Consider the following 20,571-nt stretch of genomic DNA (forward strand, 5'->3'; position numbering starts at 1 on the left):
TTAACTAGATCAGCTATACGGTCAATAGGCCTATTGCTAATTTAGATTTTTGTAGATTTTGTACAGTACAATTAAACAGTCTGTTAAGCCTAAAAGTAGGAGAAGCAATCAAGCTATCAACAATTTTAAAGAAACAGCAAAGATCGGTTACTTATCTGCGAGCAATGAGAATTTTGACACCAAGTTGTTCGTAGACATAATTTGTACTTTGGTCTTGATAACTAGTTTTCTTAATATGTTGATATGTTCGTCGAAATAGGGTGACAGATGACAGAATTGTATCCTACAATAGGCCTGACTAGAGTTTTGAACAGAGTACCGAGCGTACGCGCAGGAAATAATAGATTAATAATTATTGTAAAAACGTTACCATTCTGTTACTACATAAACGCATAATATTAAACGCATAATATTGCCAAACAATGGGGAATTATGGCTCGATCCATTATTTACATACCACCATTGAACCATAACGATGTATATAAAATTACCAATACGTTTGAATGAAAGCTAAAATGGATTTGAACTGACTAATCATATACATATACATAAATTCAAACAATAATTATAATAATTTAATGTTGGTTAATAATTGGCTGATTTCCAAATTCAAGTGTTGTTTATTAACAAAACTGTTGATTTTAACTGAATTATTAGTATATACCTATAGAGTAACTTGATAACTTTAAAAATCTATTGCTATAAACTTTTAAGTTAATCCTTACCACTCCCCACCAGAGTGCCTTTGCGTAGTTATTGAAGTGCTCATCATCACGCTCAGCTAAGTAAACTAGGAAACTTGCAAATATTAATCCGAGGAAGCCGATATATAGAGTTGTAAAAAGTTCCTAATTACCAATTAAATATTATCAGTTTTATCAGATTTAATATTAATAAAATAAATTAGATAACAATATTAAAATTATATATTACTTGACGATGTGCATAAACAACACTGCCTAATAGTTTCCATGTTCCTCCACGACGGTCCATACGAACCATTCTTAATATCTGAAAAAATCGAAGACCACGAAGAGCACTTGCGGCAAATACTTGACCACTGCTTCTCATTGCTAGTACTACAATACTGGCCATAATAGTTATCATATCTAAATGAATAATTTAATATATATATTGTAATAATTTTTTTTTTTGATATTCAGATATTTAAAAGATCAGTTTCACTTTCGTTACAATATATATAGAGGAGGGAGAGGCAAAACGGGGTACCCCTAAAACGTCATTATAAAAAAAAAGTTTGCTTTTTAAACATTCAAAAATCAATTTTGTAAATATAATTAAGCATTATTTAGAATTTTTTTTGAACTGTTTTCGAAAATTTTGTTTTTTTAAAAAAATAGAATCAAATCAATTTGAGTTTTTTTTTTATTTACAATAAAAGAACTCGCAGTGTCAAATTAATTCAGATGGATTTCAATAATCAACTAGAAAATATATATAAATTTTATAATTTTGAAATTTAATTAACTTTTAACAATTTTTCAGTCTTTTACTTTAAACGATATATAATTGCTATTTTAAAAATATCTTCTTTGGAATTAAAACAAACTTAAATATTTTACTCTGAAATTAATAATTAATAGTCATTAAAAATTTAAAGGAAGTAGGGTAACTAATAGCCCAGTATGTGACCACCTACCAGTGAATGACCGGTATGCAGAAGAATGATCATAATAATTTTAATATTTAATTAAAAGTTGTTATTTATTTGTAAATGTAATCTTAAATTTCTTTATTATTATTAAATCACAACAAATTAGAGTGATTCATTAAATTATCATTGAAAATAACTAAAATTAGATAGAGGTTTGAAGAGTATTCAGAGAATACTGAATTTGAACATAAACGTATGAAAAAAATCATTTTTAATAACTATACCCTGTGGAAAAGGTCTTATAAAATCTCATAAAAAAAATTGGCTATGAGAAAACGATCAGTATTTGTCCACGAAAAATCTCAAAAATTCTTATACAATTATTTTCTCATACATGGTGCATCAAAAAAAAAATTTTCTTAAAATTCTCATATAAATCATCAGAATCTATAAGAAACAGAAGCTGTAATATTGTGATTATAAGTATTTATAAGTTTTCGAAAAATGTAAAGTTTACAATTGAGTAGATTTTGGAAATGAATAAGATTGTATGAGACGATTTCTGAAGTAATCACACAAGATTTGATACTGATTAATCAATGTGATTACAGTAATTTTCCATATAGTAACGAAAAAATTTATGAGATTGATTAAGGTTTATATGCTTACTTATTGAATTTTTTAGCATGAATTCAAAAAGTATTTGTTATGTATACTCAAGAATATTTTTATGAGTATTTATGCCGAAAGTCCTTAGCAATCTATTCACGAAAAATCTATGAAATTGAGTCAGTTTATTTATTCATCAAAAATTACTCAAGTAATATTAAATATTAAAGTCATGATGTATTATGGGATATACTATAAGGTACTTGTTGTTCTGTCAAATGACAGAGGATTACTCGAATAAAATCGTATTGAAATTTGGAATATAACACTTCTGAAATAAATGTCTTACCAGGGACACTACATGTCGTAGGCGCGATCTCGTGGCGAGCACCGAACTACTCCTGCTGCTTCTGCCTAGCACCGGTGACTTTCCCCTTCTCCATATCGATCTTTTCTCCCAAAAAATTTTTTCTCTTAGCTTAAGCAACTTTTGTTATTTTGGTCGGAGAATACAAAAATACTTGCGGAAAAAGAATAGTACTTGTTCCGAGAAATTTTATTCTGTTTAACCAAAAAAATGCAATATTGCTACAAAAAAATAATGTATCTTGCACCAAAAAAAAAAATGGGGCAAGATACATTACTGGGTTTGTAAAAAATCACATAAAAACTTATATTTTCACTCATCTCCGAACAGTTAAAATATTCAAAGTACAAGAAAAAGTGATAATATTAGTATTTCTGATGTAAATTCTTGTAAAAAAAAATGAAGTTAAGCAATTATTTTTAAATGAATCTGATAAAATTAATATTTGATGTGAATGGAAATTATTTATAAAATCTCATAAGTACTCCATAATATTTTATAAGTAATAGCCTTCTAAATAAAACTTACAAAAACTCATAAATCACATAGCTTTTAAATTGAAATTAAATCTTTCAAGTTTTTACAAGTTAATTCGATTATAGATTTTCTTACTAATTCTCATAAAATTTTTATGAGAAAAAGGTCTGCATTTGTCCATGTGATTCCTGATTCAGTCTCATAAAATTTCGAAGAAATACATGTTAAATATTTTCTCATAAAATATGACAAATATTTTATGATATTCAATAAGATATTATCTCCTAGGATAACTCTTACTAAAACTTATAGATTCTGAAAATTTCGTATGAAAAAATAATCTTATTGAGATTTTGTAAGTCTTATAACATCGGAATTCGCCTGATCAATTCTTATTGAAAATACATTAGAATAAACTGTAAGAATCTTATATAAGTGAAAGTACTTATTCAATCTCATAATCGTTGGCGGAATTCGAGTCATAAAATCTCATAAATTAAAAAATCTTACTCATTCTTTTAAAAATCTAGTACGGAAATCATGATAGAAAAACATCAAAAGCTTTGACTCATAGATTCTCATAAAAATTCATATGAGAATTTTTTTAAATCTCATAGATATTTTCGAAGCTCATAGATTCTCATAAAAAATATTCAATATCTTATCAGAATTTATGAGAGCTTTTCCACAGGGTATTATTCGATAGTATAGTAATTGATTTTTCTATAAAACAGTAAATTTTTAATCATTTGAAAACGTGATTTGATTAATAAAATTGACTTTGGATACTTAAAATTAACAAAAATAATTTGTTTTTATTCATTTTATGTTGGTCATTCACTGGTGTACTTTATTACTGTACTTAGCCAGTAAATGACCGCCAAGTCATTTATTGGTAAGTCTGAAATTTTTCAAGCCTAGTGAATGACCGTGTGTTTGTTTTTATTCGTTCGTTGATTTTATAAAATAAAAGCGTCCTATGAACTTCAGTCAACTTTTTGTATCGTATTTTTTTGAGAATTTAAAAAAAAAGAATTTTCATAATCGGTTCATACCCAGCGAAATTTTATCTATAATTAAAAATTTCTAATACTGGCCAAATCATAACCGGTGACAGAAATTCAAGTATTATTTGAGGGTTAAAAATTATTCGGAATGATAAAAAACATTATATTCTGACGCTTTTACAGTATTAAGAATGATTTGATATGATTAATCGTGAAATTTCAAAAATGATTTACATGATTTCGAAGGATTCAAAATAATTCAAAAATTAATCCTATCAAATGATTTTGTTTAATTAGGGTACTCTAAGTGCAAAAAAAAATAAATAAATAAATAAGACTGTAGAAGAATAAGATTAAATTTATAAAATCAAAGATTTTATCGTTAATTTTATTATTTTATTTATTGAACATTGATTGTTCTTTGTGTTTCCAAGATTGTAAATCTTTAACAAATTCGAAGATTATAGTAATAATAATTTAAAAGTGTTGAATAATTGAATTAATAATTTACGTTAATCAAAATTTGTTAACTATTTAAATATAAAAATATTAAAAATAATAATTAATCAAGTGTACTCGAATAAGTATGATTTTATTTTATACAGTTAAAATTGTTTATGAGATATTAATATAACTTACGAGTATTTTTTACGCATTAAAAATGATTATTATTAATGCGTAAAAATAAAATAGCTATTTTTTGTGACAGACACTTGAAATCTACGACATTTAGCGCCTATAGCCGGCAGCTAAAAATATTAGATAAGATATAGCTGGTAAAAAAGATACCTAATCGTTCTAATAGTGACGTCATCATCGGATCCAAAAATATTTTTTGGTTACATGTTCGATAGCAAACGACCAAAAAATATCGAAGTAACTTAACGAGCCATCTTGTGACAAAATTTATCATCATTTTAATTCGTCCACTTACCGACTTCTCTCTAATTTTCAACAAATACTCAAAACAATCTTACCAAATAAATAAACGCGGATTTATAACCTGCTATTTATAGGCACTAAATGTAGTAAATTTCAAATATCTGTCACAAAAACTAATGTATTCATCTAGTACAATCGAGTCTAAGACGCTCGTGTGTTGGTACCCTCGCCTTCGGCTCGGGCACCAATCATCACACTCGCGTCTTATACACGATCGCACTCGATAGATAAATTACTATTAATGCATTGGTACTGTGATTATACGTTGAATAAAATAATAAAATTTGAACAAAATACTAAAATCGGTGTTTTTTTCCGACATAAAATTATTGATTTATCGATCGGATTAAATAAGAGTTTCTATATGAAAATTAACTTTAAGTCAGAACTGAATTTATCGGTCATTTATTGGATTATGCCCGGTCATTCAATGGACGAAAGCGGTCATTCGCCGGGTCTTTACATTTGACGCTGATTAAATGTAATTTTATAAAAACTATTATGAAATAAATAAAAAATTATGATAAATATCAAAAGATAAAAGATATCACAATGCAATTATAAAAGCTTGACTGAATTTCAAAAATAACTATTGTATTTATAACTCGAAATATCTGTCACCACAACAAATCGGTCATTTATTGGGTAGTTTGCCCTACACGAAGAGAAAAAAATGAGAATTTTTTCAATTCTTCTTGGGGAAAATTCCTTTGTTGGCGTTATAAATTTCACTATGTCAACATGTGAATTGTAACTATGTCACATAACAAATTTTACTTTGTTACATAGAAATTATTTCTATATTATTGGCAATGTAAATTTTCCTATACCAACATTGGAAAAATAACTATGTAATATAGGAACAATTCCAATGTTAACAGGGGAATTTTTCCCATGTTAACAAAGTCGAAATTTTCATGTATGTAAAAATGAAATATTTGTAAACTGATGTTTTTTTACGTAATTTATTAAGTAAATTAAAATTAATTAATTGATTTGATGATTATGTACTGTCAGAAACACGATGTAATTGACTTTTACGTACACGTTTATATTAATTGAATTTATAAAAACATTTGTTCATTGGTAGGTGCTACAAAAAAATTTTAATTAAATTACACAAAATTTAGTCGAAACTCTATTTTCGTAAATCTTAAAACCTTCACACATCTCTATTTTATTACTTTAAGGCCTAAATGATAATAATGACCAAAATATTTGGTATTTTAGTGGTTTTAGCTTCTTGTGGACTTTTCCCATGCAACATAGCATTTATTCTATGTTGACATGAAAATTTTTCCTATGTCAACGTAGGAATATTAACTATGTTTACAGAGGAATTTTTTCCTTGTGAACCCAGGAAAAATTCCTACGTCAATATAAAAGAAATTACCCTGGTCACATGGGCAAAATTCCTATGCTGACAGAGTAAAAATACCCATGCCAATACAGGCATTTCAGCAATGTTAACAGAGGAATTTTTCCAAGTCTACATGGAAATTTTTCCAATGGTAATGTGTAAGATATCCCTATAATGTGTGGGTAAAATTTCCATAAAATATCGTTATACTCTCATTTTTCCCTAGTAAAATTTGCCATGTTGATAAAGCAAAATTTGCTATGTCAACATAGGAATTTCTCCTAAGCAAAATGGGAAAAATTCCCATGTTTCTCTCTCCGCGTACTTAAACTTTTTCAAAAATCGAAAGTATCAGTCGAAAAATGTGTATGAATTTCGTTTTATGATTTATGATAAAAACTATTAAAAATGTTTTTTTCTTCCTTTACATCGGATAATTATGTGTAACGTAATTTTTCTTTATGTAAAGAATTTATAAGAAAATTTAATTTCATCAAATTTACTTAATTTCCAAAAAATTTCGTTTTCAGCTTTTTTAGGGGGTACAGAAAAATCAGGACCCTTCGTATACGTGGGGCACATTCGTACAGTAATTATAAAATACGAACGAAAAGTTGTGCTAACATGAGTGTTCATGTGTGAGTAAGTTGAGTATTATACGATTCATAAATACAATCATTTAAATTCTCGAGAAAATAATCGATTAAAAAAAAAAAGAAAATATAAAAACTGTACGAAGGGTCCCGATCTTCCACTACCTTTTTTTCTACATAGTTCTAAAATTTTGATTATCGTTTTTTCACGATTTTAAGTGTCAAAAAATTTTTTTTTCAGGAATTTTTTATTCAAAATTATTTTTCAAATTCAAATTCAATTACTTCACAGCCATTTCGAATGATTTTAAGTAATTTGAAATTTATTATTTTTTTTTTTAATTTCCCGAAAGATATAAAAAATTAATTTATTTTTAAATAACGTTCAAAAAATGAGTATGACTTATTTTTAACAACACAATAATAATAATAATTAATTTTTTTTATTTCTGAACTTTATTATTTCAAAAACTGAAAAATTAAAATAAATTGTCTTTTACTTTTTTTCGGGGTGGCCGAGTTTGCCCGCCCAGAAAATTCATTTTCATGGCAACTGAAAATTTGTCTCAATTGCTTCAAATAGAAATCGGAAAAAAATTCTGCTTCTTTGAACGGGAAAAAAAAACTATTACTTTCTTACAGTCCCGCTTTGCCCAACCCTATTCTATATATATTATTTTTTTGCTGTTGTTACTAAATAAAAAATTGTCGTTAATGCAGTTATTAAAATAAAAAAAAACTTGCCGATTATACAAAATGGCCGACGAAGAAATTTTAACCGGCCCATCGCCGTTTGGTAACGTGAACGACATCCTGATGACCAAAGCCTTCAACAATCGATATTTATTAAATTTTTTTTTTCCTACATATGAGATTGGTTTTAAAGTTATCGGGAAATTACCTAAAGCAAAACTCTCCACTAAACCATATTAAGACAACAAGCTCCATGTAGTAAAGTAGTAAACCTGCTTCTTTTTCGTACTCGTCAATAGTGCTGAAGACCGAGAGCACTAAGCACATGAAGACCATGCAAAATCTGATAAAGTTAATTATAATTTATAATTTTTTAACCGTATTAATGGTAAATCTAATTTAATGTACGATTATTTATAAATAAATTAATATGAAGAAAGCTTAAGATTCCAAATGATGAAATTTGACGAAGCTTACACGATCATGTGGTAAGTGATGGCATAAATGCCCCGAGGCCGCTCAAGAAAATTATAGAAGTTGGTCTGGATTCTACGATACCGGGCGTCTCTGCGTGTCGCCCTGTAATTTATCGGTCGGCCCAATAATGACATTCTCGGCGCAGTCAGGCGTCCTCCTCCAGCTCCCTCGCCTTTCCCTCTGCCTGCAGCAGCTTCGTCGTCGAGGTTTTCACTGACGTCCCTACTCGACAAAAAAATAAATTCTTATACTAAATATTATATTTAAAATTAAAAATAATAATAATAATAATATACAAAAAATACCAACACCACAATTATACTGACAATAAATAAAAACCAATCAAATCAGAGCAGAGTGTACTCAACGCTTATAGCGTTTAAAGTGTGCAATAAATATATATATAAATAAATAAATGCGCTGAAATTTCTTATCTATATTGATATTTTTTCATCATAAATAAAAAACCCAAAAGTAGTGGTCACTGAAGAGGAGAAAGACTACGATTTGCGAGCGAGCCAAACCGCTATCGATCTCCTCATACCTCTAATTTCATTATTATATTATAGATTCAATATGTGTTCAACCATATTTTGGCTCATTTTTATATTATATAATATAAATCCTTATCGTCCTTTCCTATACGTCTGACCAATTATAAATTTATTCTCTTTCGTAAATATCGATTTTTATTATATTTTTAAATAATAAATTATTCATTTTTTTCTGTTTCCCTTTTTAAAAATAAATGAATAAAAACAAAAATTAATAGGATATTCAAGTATTTAATTAGTAAGGAGTAGAAAAAATATTAAGGGAGTGTGAAAAATAATGGGTAAGTGTTTAAAAATTTTTAGGGATGATATAAATTTATTTGTTGGAGTTAAACAAATCAGATGGATCAGGTACTTTATGAATAAAAATACCTGATTGACTTGTCCACCATGTCGAGAGTTTGAAATCTTACGGACGAAGTCGCGTAGTAGGAGGTGACGCCGGAAGGCTTTCCGTCGCGAGTCTTGGAGTCTGGTTCTAAAGTCGTCGAGCGCAAGACGAAATGCGGGGTGAGGAGATTACGATGTAGCAACGCCGGACTGCCACCCGCCGACAGTGGCTCCGACGTCATTATCGCTGGGCAGTAATTAATTATAAACATAATTTTATTTTTTATTCATTCTGTATGTATATACACATTAAAGTAAATAGGTATATATATATAATTTATAAATTATCCACGTATATAAAACGTCTAGCTACCGGGATATCGCATTGACCATTTTAAAAGGTCAACCTGACATTGCTCACCACTCGATCGTCAGCTGATCCTTCTCTTAGATCCGCTCTTATAACTCATGACTTGATATATTTCAATTTTCTTCTCGTTTCTTGCATATCTGTAAAATCAAAAATAAAAGAAACCCCAGCGATCCACAATCTAACATTAATTTGATAAAGCTTAGCCATCAATATTAGCTTGCTATACAGCCTTTTTGTATTATCGCATCATCAATTCATGCATTATAAATTATAAAGTATACTATATAATGTAATTATCACCTTTTTTAAAAAAGTTTTTATTTGTTTAATTTTATCGAGCATAAATTATCAAATGTAATAATTGAACATGCGTATCAAAAGCTTTTTCCTAAGATCTTTTCGATAAAAAATAACTGGGATAGACATAAGCTTATTTTTTACAGCTTATCAAACGTGGGATCAATCGACTGTGAGAAAATTTTAAATAAATGTGAGTACCTTTTTTTATTTAATCTAACGATAACACGCACGATTATATATCTAGATATATTTTTACCACAAAATATCCTTTAAAAAAAATTGGAAAACTGTTGACCCTGTGGTTCAACTTCAAAACTTCCCACTGTATTCGAGCTCTGATAGCTCGAGAAGGTTATTTTTGCTAAACTTTTGAGCTCTTCGAGTTCAAAGAACGGCTGGACCGAAATTACATACATTTCGCTAAAAAAAATATTTTTATCCGACGATTTCTTTGGAACAAATCGACTGATTTACACGTGATTTGGCAACCCTGATTAAAAGAAACGATTCGAAACGATTTGCAATGTTAAATGCCCATAAGAAGGGTGATTCAAAAGTATTCAAAGTATTTAAAAGCATTAAAAAGTATTTAAAATTTTTTTTTTCTAATTGTTTTTAATCGATTTTTTTAATAAGAGAATCGAAAGAGCTGGTTGAGAGTTAGATTTGAGAAACTTTAGGAACAAATTGATCGAGCGACTTACGAGTTATACAACAAAAACTTGACGAGAACATTTTTTAAATTTTTATTTTTCGTATAACTTGTAAACTACTCGACCAATCGACTCCAAAATGTAATCAGTTCTAAGTCTTGGTGAGCTCTATCAATTACCGCCAAGTACGTTCAAAACTAGAAAACAAAAAAAAACGTAATATGGATTTATTTTAACAACATTGGTGTAGCGGTGTTATCCAACCAGTGTTAAAACAGCGCACATGCGGAGTAAACTATAACTCCGATCAGAATATGAGAGTGTGAGTATAAGTGTTTTAAAATCTTTGAAACAGAAAATTGTCGTTAATTGGAGTAAAAATAATTTTATTGTTTATATAAAAAAAAAGCAATGTCACTTTTTATTCAACTAATCAAACTGCTTACATTGTTGATCACTTAAAAAATGCAATATTCAGGAACAATATCATAATTATTATATCATTATATTTACATCATTATATACAATCTAAAAAGTCAATTAAGTAGACCAGGAAAGCCGTGATTCCATTAACAACAAATATATCATTATATTTATTATTACTCTGATTTTTTTCAAAAAGTAACAACTGATTTAAAGATCAATTAATCATCGATAACTTTATTTTATTTTGCTTGCTGATTTCGTTTGCAAAGAGACGTAAATCATAAAAAACTGTTTCCCATATTTTATACAATAACATTAATATTTATTTGTGGAAAAATATATTTTTGATTTCTCCACAAATTTGGTAAATTTGTTGTATTGTTAATTTTTAAAACAATCGAAATTTTTTTTTGTATTCACGAGAAGAGGAGGTAGGGTAGGCAAAACTGGGTACCCCCAAAATTTTATAAAAAATAATTTTATATTTTAAATGGTTTTTGAACATTCTAAAATCACTTTTGTTAATACAATAAGCGTTATTTTGAATTTTTTTCGTTAAACTTTTTCAAAAATCTATTATCAGTTGAAAAATATTAATGACTTTGTTTTTATGATAAAAACTATTAAAAATTTGTTTGTCTTCTTCTCTATCTAATAATCATGTAAAATATAATTTTTCTTCATGTAAATTACCCTGATTAGAAAATACGATTCGTGAGGATTAAAAACGATTAAAAATTTAATTATCGTTAATCGTCTTTAATCGTCATAATCCTCATGGTTTTTCACATTTAGTCGTCTGTAATCCTCAAATGATGATTAATTATTTTGCGATTAAAAACGGTTAATGAGGTTCAAAAATTTCAAATCCTCATGGATCGTCTTCGATCGTAAAATAATATACAGCAATTTCTGGTCCTGCATGAAGATTAAAACCGATTAAAAATTTAATCGTTTTTAATCCTCTTTAATAATCTATTAACGATTCGTGATGATTTTAAAAGATCAAAACAGTTTTAATCCTCACGAATCGTATTTTCTAATCAGGGTATACTTACAAAAAAATTTAACTTGATCGAATTCATTTAAAATCCGGAAATTTTTTTTTTACCTTTTTTAGGGAATACTCTTTTTGCCCGCAAAAATGAAAATTATTTTTTTTTAATGGTAACTGAAAATTTTTTCTATTTACTTTGAATATCATTAAATCAAAAAAGATTTAGTGTATTTGAGTCGTCGAAAACTTGGTATTTCCTTTAGTACCCCGTTTTGCCCCTCCCTCCCTTATATATGTTTTAAATTCGATACACTATTAATAATTTCTGTATTGAGTACAATCGTTCATAAAATATATCGTTCACTAAGAAATGAATAATTAATAACTTACTGGTCTTGATTTGCTGTTTATTATTATAAAAGCTAATAATTAACATTAGATGTAAATCATCATTGTTAGAAAATATATACACTGCAATTATGATTAATTACAATAACAATTATTCATTAATATTTTTATCCTATTCATATTTTTATAACACATTTCTAATAGCTGATTCTTTTTTTCTAAATATATATCGAGACTCAGGAATATTCTGTCTGAAGATATTTTGCTCAGGAATAATAACAGGTATAATCAATAAAACTTTATAAAAATTATAATTTCATGTCAAAACAAAATTTCTCTTGTTATTATTATTATTGTTTATATTATTCCACTTTATATTTATTCTGTATTCCAATCATAATTGTAAAACGTTCAAGTATTGATTATCAATTATTGAAAATTTTTAGTAGCTATATCAATATTTGCAGCAACAGATATGATGAATTCCGTAAACTCATTAATTTTTTTTAACGTTCTATCTAATAAGCAAATATAGTAATGATAATCATACTATTAATAATTAACCAAAAATTGCTTTTCTAATAAAATAATATAGCGTTCATTAGAATTCATTCTTTTGATTTCTTGTAATTTGATTGTATTTTTAAAGTTCCCGATAAGAAAATTAGAAATTTTCAAAAATTCAAGAAGTTATTGTTTTCACTTCGATTTTCAAAAATCGAGTTTTCATCAGATGTTGACGTTTCAAGATCGTATAGGAAGCTATTTTGACATTTTCAGAGGGTTATCTGTGTGTGTGTTTATTTATACATTATTATTACTCATTTCTTTCACAAACCTGCAGATAACATTTTGATGATATTTTAAGCGTGTTAGTCACATCAATAATTGAAAAAAAATATTTTATTCAAGTTCAATAAGTTATATTTTATTTATGATTCAGTAATATACAAATTCCGCCGAATTCCCTCCTCCGTTTTTTCTTTATTTTTTCCAAGTAATTTAAAATATAGACCTCGAATTGGTCAAAACATTACGTCAGATCGTCCTCCTAGTAAGATTCAAAGATTGGCGTAAAAATAATTTTAATAAAATAACTGTTTTGTCTTTTTTTGCAAGTAATTAATTACGAATTCATAATTTAATCCCTCATCTTGGTTTAAAATTTATCAAATTCTTCATAATATTACGTATGAGGCGAGAAAAAAAGCATATATCGTAGATTGTATCCGAGCGCTTGAGCTTAACGACAGTGAAAAGTTTTGAAGCTGGTCGACAGGGTCAACTGTTTTTAAATTATTCATTTAATTTATGTTTTTTAGTACCGAAATGTACATTGAGCATAAACTTTTAGTGATTGTGGGTCATTCCTTACTCAATGAACTAGATTTTTTCTTTTATTTTTGAATTGGCTAATTTAGGTTCAAATACGTATAATTTATATATGTTTTTGAGAAACTGTAAAAAAAAACTACACGAAAAGATAATTATGGAAACAGTTCCCATAATTCTGTGAAATTTTTTCCTATGCAATCACAGGAACTACAATTATAAATTATGGGAGCAGTTCCTGTAATTATAGGAACGTTTCCCATAATCATAGGAACAGTTCTTCTAATTATGGGAACGCTACACTGAAAAAAATAATCGCTAGCTTGATAATCGATGCCTTGAAAAATATTTCAAGGCATCCAAAATTTTAGGGGGTCCATTCCCCCCTCCCCCCTTTCCCCTATATATATATATAGCTAATTACACCGGATGGTGTGTAAGATAACACTCACAGCGAGTTAAAAGTACACCGTGCGAGCTACTAGCAAAAAAATCGTTAGCAGCTAGCGATTATTTTTTTCGGTGTACCTATACCATTATAGGAATGGTTCCTATAATTTATAGGAATGCTTCCTATAATATTATGGGAACTATTCCCATAATATATAGGAATGCTTCCTATAATAGTATGGAAACTATTTCCATAACATTATGGACTAGTTCCCATAATGCTATTGGAATAGTTCCCGTATTACAGGAAGCATTCTCATATATTATAGGAAGCATTTCCATATATTATGGGAGCCATCCCAATAATAGTATGTGTACAATTCCTATACCATGACGGGAACTATTCACATAATGCATAGGAAAAGTTCCTATAATTTTCTTTCCGTATAAGCTTCAACGTTTTTCAAAAATTCAGAACTCGAAATCAATGGATGATTATCAAGTCGTTATTTATTTATTTATTTATTTATAAATCCCCCTTGACAATTATACATAGTAACAATAACAAATTTAATATAAAGTGTGAATAATTAATCCTCAACGAAAACCATGTCCAGAATTCTCAGTTTAAAATTTCCCTTCTAGCTTTCTCCTTGCAACTGTCCGATGATGCTCCAACAAAATATAATTCTGTGGCATCTTCATTGATAATTTTGGGAATTCTGTATAGTGGAGAGCGTGTCGAAAAACCTGATCGTACTAAAGGAATTTCCATTCTCCTATTAGATCTCAGGCTTATATTTGGCACAGCAAAACCCAAAATACCAAGCAGCTCTGAGGCATTAAGATGCCTATTAATAATATTAAACCCACAGCACAATGCTAGATATTTTCTCCTATTAGCTAAAGAAGATAGAGTCCCGTATACTCGTAGGCTTGATGTCTATCCAACAGGATTTCCTTCCTGCTATTGCGTTATCTGATATGTCTTAAAAATTTTCTTTGAACCGTATCTAATTTTTCAATCTAGTTGTCATAAATGGAATATCCTATATAACACTTCCATATTCCAGTACTGGTCTCACTAAAGAGCAAGATAGTTTGATTAACGTGTTATCCTGCTCGAAATCACTACTAGACCTCAACCGACTACCCAGAGTTTTATTGACCTTAGCAACTATATTGTTCAGATGTCCTCCATATGTCAGCTTGCTATCAATATATATCCCCAAATCTCGTATTTCATCAACTGGAGGGACAACATCATTCTTGATGAAGTATTGCTGGTGATTATAAGAATATGAGTCATTTTTTTCTTTTGCATTCAAGATGTTCGATACTTTCGACCTATTTTTTTTAATTTTATGATTATACTCTTTAAAAAAACATTTTTGGAATTATGAACTGAGAAGAGATTTAAATACTTCCTATTTTTACGCTAGTATTAATCATTTTTTTCTTTAAATCTGCACTTTTTAATTAGTTTCACTCGGCGCATTAATAGAAAAAGGGCTATCTAAAACTCAGTAAACAAATTAAGTTTCAAGTGGTTTGCGTTATTCTTCAAAATCAATATAAATTTTAATATTTTTAAAGTTTTAAATATTATTTTTTTTTTAATAATAAGTCAAAAGTCTTGAATTTTGAAAACCATCACAATTACTTAGAAGTAAAAAAAAAAAACCATAAGTTTTAAATTCTCGAAATATTTCGGGTCATCATTTTCTTTAAAATACATGAGTTAAGAAATTTGCAAAAACTAAAGGTATGAAATGATCCACATAAACTTATAAATGCGAAGGTATACTTTATTTCTACTGAAAAAAAAAAACGGAATTTTGATTAAATTTAAAAAATGTGTTATCTTGTTTTGTTGTTTCTTTATCTTTATATACTAATAAAAAGACATTTGAATAACAATTGTTAAAAAAAACAAACGACAAAGATAAGTACATGACCTTTCACCGAACATGACAAGAAATTACTTGAGATTGCCATTGTTCTGAAAATAATTCTTCTTATCCAATTAGCTTGTTCTTCAATGACGGCACATAAAGCACTCACTAGTGAGTACTAGCTCCTGGCTAGTCTCTATATATGTATACACTCATATACAAAAATTGTGGCTTTTTTACGGCCATTCCTTTTTCTCCAGTGACCTCCTCAGTCAATTAGAAGTAAAATTGTGCTGCTGTGCCACTCACAAGGAAATATATTGTAGCACAGAAAAAAGAGTAAAAAAAATTTATAAAAGAAAAATCTAGTCTCCATGGAATACGATCTTACGCCTTATAAAACTCCTATAATTCATCCAGATTGCCTAACACTCGACACCATAAAAAATAAATCTCTTATCTCACTACAAAACTACGGATCGTCAATACTAAAGAAGCCCAAGGAAATTCTATTTTATTTTATTTTCTACCTTTTTTGTCTCAATAGCCAATAAAATAAGTAAATATATCTGTGTCAAGATGATAAATGCAATTAATTTAATGGGTTATTATTCATGAAGAGATAATTCAATTTTCAATGGTACTCTCGATTTAAATTGATTTGAATTTCACTTGTTGGCAAAATTTTGACGATTGATAAGTGGACGCTTTTAACACCAAGTCATTGATGTATTTTGGCGACATGCATTTCTCTCTTCAAAGCTCTTTGACAAATTGGGCGAATATCGATTGATAGCTGGCCTAACGAGTTTGTTGATGAGGTGTGAAAGTAAAAAAAAAAGAAGAAAAATGAAAAGAAAAAAGTAATGAAAGGATAAAAGCGAAGAAAATAAGATAAAAAGCAAAAGATAAAAAAATAATAATAGAAGAAAAGAAACTGGTAAAATTGTAAAAAAAAAACAATGGAAATTTGTTATTAGCTTGTTCTCTTTTTTTTTTTTTTTTTTTTTTTTTTTTTTGTTTCCCAGTGTATACTTTGTTCATTGAAAGCTTTTGGTAACTCAAGTCACGTATATTGAAAATGTAAACGAAGGAGATTAGTAGTAGTACAAATCGGTATTAAAGCTTAACTCGAACACCTGACACAACCTCAGAAAGTTGAGTAATTTATTATTATTTATTAATCAGCGGCGTGACCTATAAAACAACTGCGCATGATTTCTCATTCGATCGTGCAGTTGACCTATGATGAGACTTGTATTCGATTCTTGATTGACCCTCACATGCGGGGACGCGTTTACGCACATCATCAAGACTCAAGTTAAAGTACAACTTTAATGCAGGTAATTAATAGTTCATATTGTCTCAATAAAAGTCAATCACGGTTTAAATTGGAGTCAATAAATATTAGATTATAATTTGTAATGAATAATAAAAAAATAAACTGATGTTTTATTTAAAGTAAAGAAGGTTTTTGAAGAAGAAAAATTACTTTAATAGAAGAAGACATATTTAAAATACGTATAAGTAAAAAAAACATAAAAAAAAATCTTGCACTTTCTTACTCTACAGACTTTTAAAAATAGCAAGTGTATTAAATGTAAACTAAATTGATTTATTTTCCCATGAGCTACTCGAGCATTTTATGAAGCTCGTTTACAGCGAAGGTGAGAATAATATAGTAAGCTATCAAAGTATAACTATGATATTTATGTTAATATATAAAGTTTCTGCGTTTAAGATTAAATATTTCATCTCTTTTTTTTGCTCATTATATATAAATATAATAATAATGAGTTTAATTTTAACCGAAATGATACAAGTAAAAGTAAAAAAAAAAAAAATAATAAGAGGAAAATTCAATAAGAGATAAAGCTAACGGAATCCCTCTGATGGGGGATCAAGGCTAGAGCCACGCGAAGAACTTTGAAACAGACCAGAATTAAAGTCGGAACTAGCCGGAAATGGGATCGTACTGTTGGGATTTCCTTTCGTCATCACTCGTTACCGTATGCTAATTTCAAACCAACTCTTCATTCTTCTCTCATCTCATGTACAATACGTATGTATATACATATATATTCTTATATCAAACTTTTATCAATTCATATAATAATTAATTTTTTACTATGGTCAGAAAATATTGCATAAGTATCAAATAACTGTTTTTAAAATTTTTCTATGGATGAAATATTTTAATTAATACAATAATAACATAATGAATTATCACTAGAGTGGTTGCTGATAATTACAAATAATAATGATCGTAGCGAATATTTGATGCTGTTATGCAGTCGCACAACCTATTGATGACAGAAAATAATTTAACGGATTATCAGTACGATATAAGCTTTGTTCTGTAACAAATTGCATTTCATTGGAGATGGCCGCGCGCGCGCACGGATATCGATTGTCTTGTACAGAGAGAGAGAGAAAGAGAGAGTACTTTGAACTGTACCAACAGTCATTAATTTTCTCCCCACTGAGATTTGTTTTTATAGAATAGGATAATGTCATAAGCAACTTTACGTAAAAAAAAAATCATTAATTTTTAAATTAAATATTTAATCATCTTAAGTTGCGCGATATAAGTATAAATTCTATCAAAAGCATCAAGAGTATATATTTTATTTCCGGTGAAAATTTTTTTGGCTTCACTCACCAAGCAAAATATTCTACAGATTGTAACCCCCCCCCCCCCCCCCAATTTCAGACTTTAATTTTAAGTCTTAAAAATTTTTTTTAGAAATCTTTCATACTTTGATATTTATGTTGTTGTAAATATGTCAAATTAATGAGAAAAATATAATTTTGAAATTTAAGACGTTACTGAAAAAAAATTTTTACAAATATGTTATTTATAAAATCAATAAAATTTCTATATTTCGTTAACAAAAAAACTCGCAACTCGTCCGATAAAACCTGTTTGTGTAGATAATCAAATCCCTTTCAAAATTATCAGTTACTTTTTTACTGAAAGTTTTGTTTTTTATTCACTATCAACAAAAAAATGTATATTATAATAAAAATAAATAACTTTCACAGCAAACAGAGAGACAATAATTCAAGTCATAGTAAAGTTACTGTGGGATTTTTGAAAGATCATTTAATTGCCAAAAACTCGCGGAAATGGTAATCTGATAAATTTAAATGAGTCTGAGCAATTTAAAGAATTGAAAACTAAATCCTCAAATTTTCTATTTTTAAAATGAAAACAAATAAATAATAGACTGAAGATTAAAATTAAGGGCTAAAATTTTTAGGAAATTTTTTTTCTAAACCTGTAAACAATATTTTGCTTGGTGAATAAAAAAAAAAAACTTGATCGGAAATGAATCACCTCAATGTATGTATACATATATATATCTCGTAACATGTACTTTTACACATTTAATATATAAACTTCAAAGTATGACGTCATATAATTGTGACGTTCTAAGGAGTTGCGAAAGATGGAGTTGGTTGAAAGATCGATTTATGTATCTTTTACTGAAATTTCGAGTTATCGTTCAGTTATATATAGAACACACCGTACAACGAGTAAACTTTGTAAGAGAAATAACAACAGAATTAGAGCACTGTTGTGTACACCGTATTTCATTAAAACATGTAAATTGATTGTTTAGATTTCATTGCGTATAAATATAAGAATAAAATTTTGAAAAGTAAATGTCTTAGTTCACATTAAATCGTCTCGAATCGTCAACATTTTAAATGCCATTTGAAAGTATATAAAATGTAAAAACCAATATGTAAACGAAAAGAAAAAAAAAATAAAGAAATAAAAGGAAAGACGAAAAGAAAGAGATAAAATTAGTAATATCTAAACTTTACGGAAACGTTCATATTTATGTGTCATATGGAATCAATGAACTGAAAGAATTGATAGCCCAGTCTTCTCAATGCTGTCAAAATGTGACTGTAAAATTTGTTAAATTATTGTCTTGTCATCATCATCTAGAAGTATAAAAATTTATACTCTAGTTTATTCTATTTTATGAGGAAATTTATTAAATTTATACTTTATTTATTTCATTCGGGTGATGGAAAATTTTCAAGAAAAAGGGAGTCACTACGTTCAGTTAAATTTTAAAAAATTTCGTTCTCAGCAGATGTGAATTTTATAAAGTCACAAAAATAATGAACGACTAAATTTGAAGACATCCTGAGTCAAAATTAAAGAAGTAGTTTGAGCCTCAAAAGCCTCAGTTCTTTTGATGTTGGACTTGTCGCTGAATGCAATATGTTATTTAAGTCCTCGATGTCCTAAAGTATATGGAGGAGTAAATCACCTTTTCAAAATTGCATTTTAACCCTCCATGGCCTACCATATATTCTAAAATGCTATTTAAGTCCTCAATACCCTAAACGAAGCGCATAGAGGACTTAGTCACCTATTCAAAAAGATGTTTTAACCCTCCAAGACCTACCATACTTTTAATATGTAACTTTGAGTGAGCTCAATTCTTTAGCATGATATTATTGTTATAATAATATCTGCGTTCTAAATACATAAAGATATTTCCAACTGATTGTAAGCGTCCGAGTAGAAGTGCGGCAGTGGTTGTGCTTCGTATTCGTAAGGTCGTGGTTTCGAATCCCGGCGGCAGCAGATAAGTTTTCAGCAGTTTCTTCAAATTCTTTGGCAGATCCCGTTTTTCAATACATCGTTTGTATTTATTGTTCACATAAAATAATTAATTAATCATATACTAATAAGTAAAAGACTCTAAATATTCAATTTGAATTTTGAATGACTTATTACTATTCTATTCGTATTTTTAATTTTATTATTTTTAATCTTACAACAAAACATTTATTACTAAGAAATTA

General features: G+C 28.3%; 1 protein-coding gene across 7 annotated transcripts in view; it reads right to left on the bottom strand.

The window, feature by feature from the left end:
- Positions 1-20,571, bottom strand: part of LOC130668737 (potassium voltage-gated channel subfamily KQT member 5) — a 54,315-nt gene that overhangs the window by 26,882 nt on the left and 6,862 nt on the right. For 3 of the 7 annotated variants that reach the window (XM_057471162.1, XM_057471163.1, XM_057471161.1), the window contains exons 2-7: positions 9,067-9,271; positions 8,141-8,362; positions 7,872-8,006; positions 7,715-7,797; positions 934-1,109; positions 726-848 (exon numbers count right to left, since the gene is read on the bottom strand). In XM_057471162.1, the coding sequence (XP_057327145.1) occupies positions 726-848; positions 934-1,109; positions 7,715-7,797; positions 7,872-8,006; positions 8,141-8,362; positions 9,067-9,271 (944 nt within the window). Of the gene's footprint in view, positions 1-725; positions 849-933; positions 1,110-7,714; positions 7,798-7,871; positions 8,007-8,140; positions 8,363-9,066; positions 9,272-9,445; positions 9,535-20,571 lie in introns of all 7 variants that reach the window. The other 4 variants (XM_057471165.1, XM_057471167.1, XM_057471164.1 and 1 more) reach the window with 3 other exon arrangements.

This window comes from Microplitis mediator, chromosome 5 (genome assembly GCF_029852145.1).
Source record: "Microplitis mediator isolate UGA2020A chromosome 5, iyMicMedi2.1, whole genome shotgun sequence".
Taxonomy (NCBI): Eukaryota; Metazoa; Arthropoda; class Insecta; order Hymenoptera; family Braconidae; genus Microplitis; species Microplitis mediator.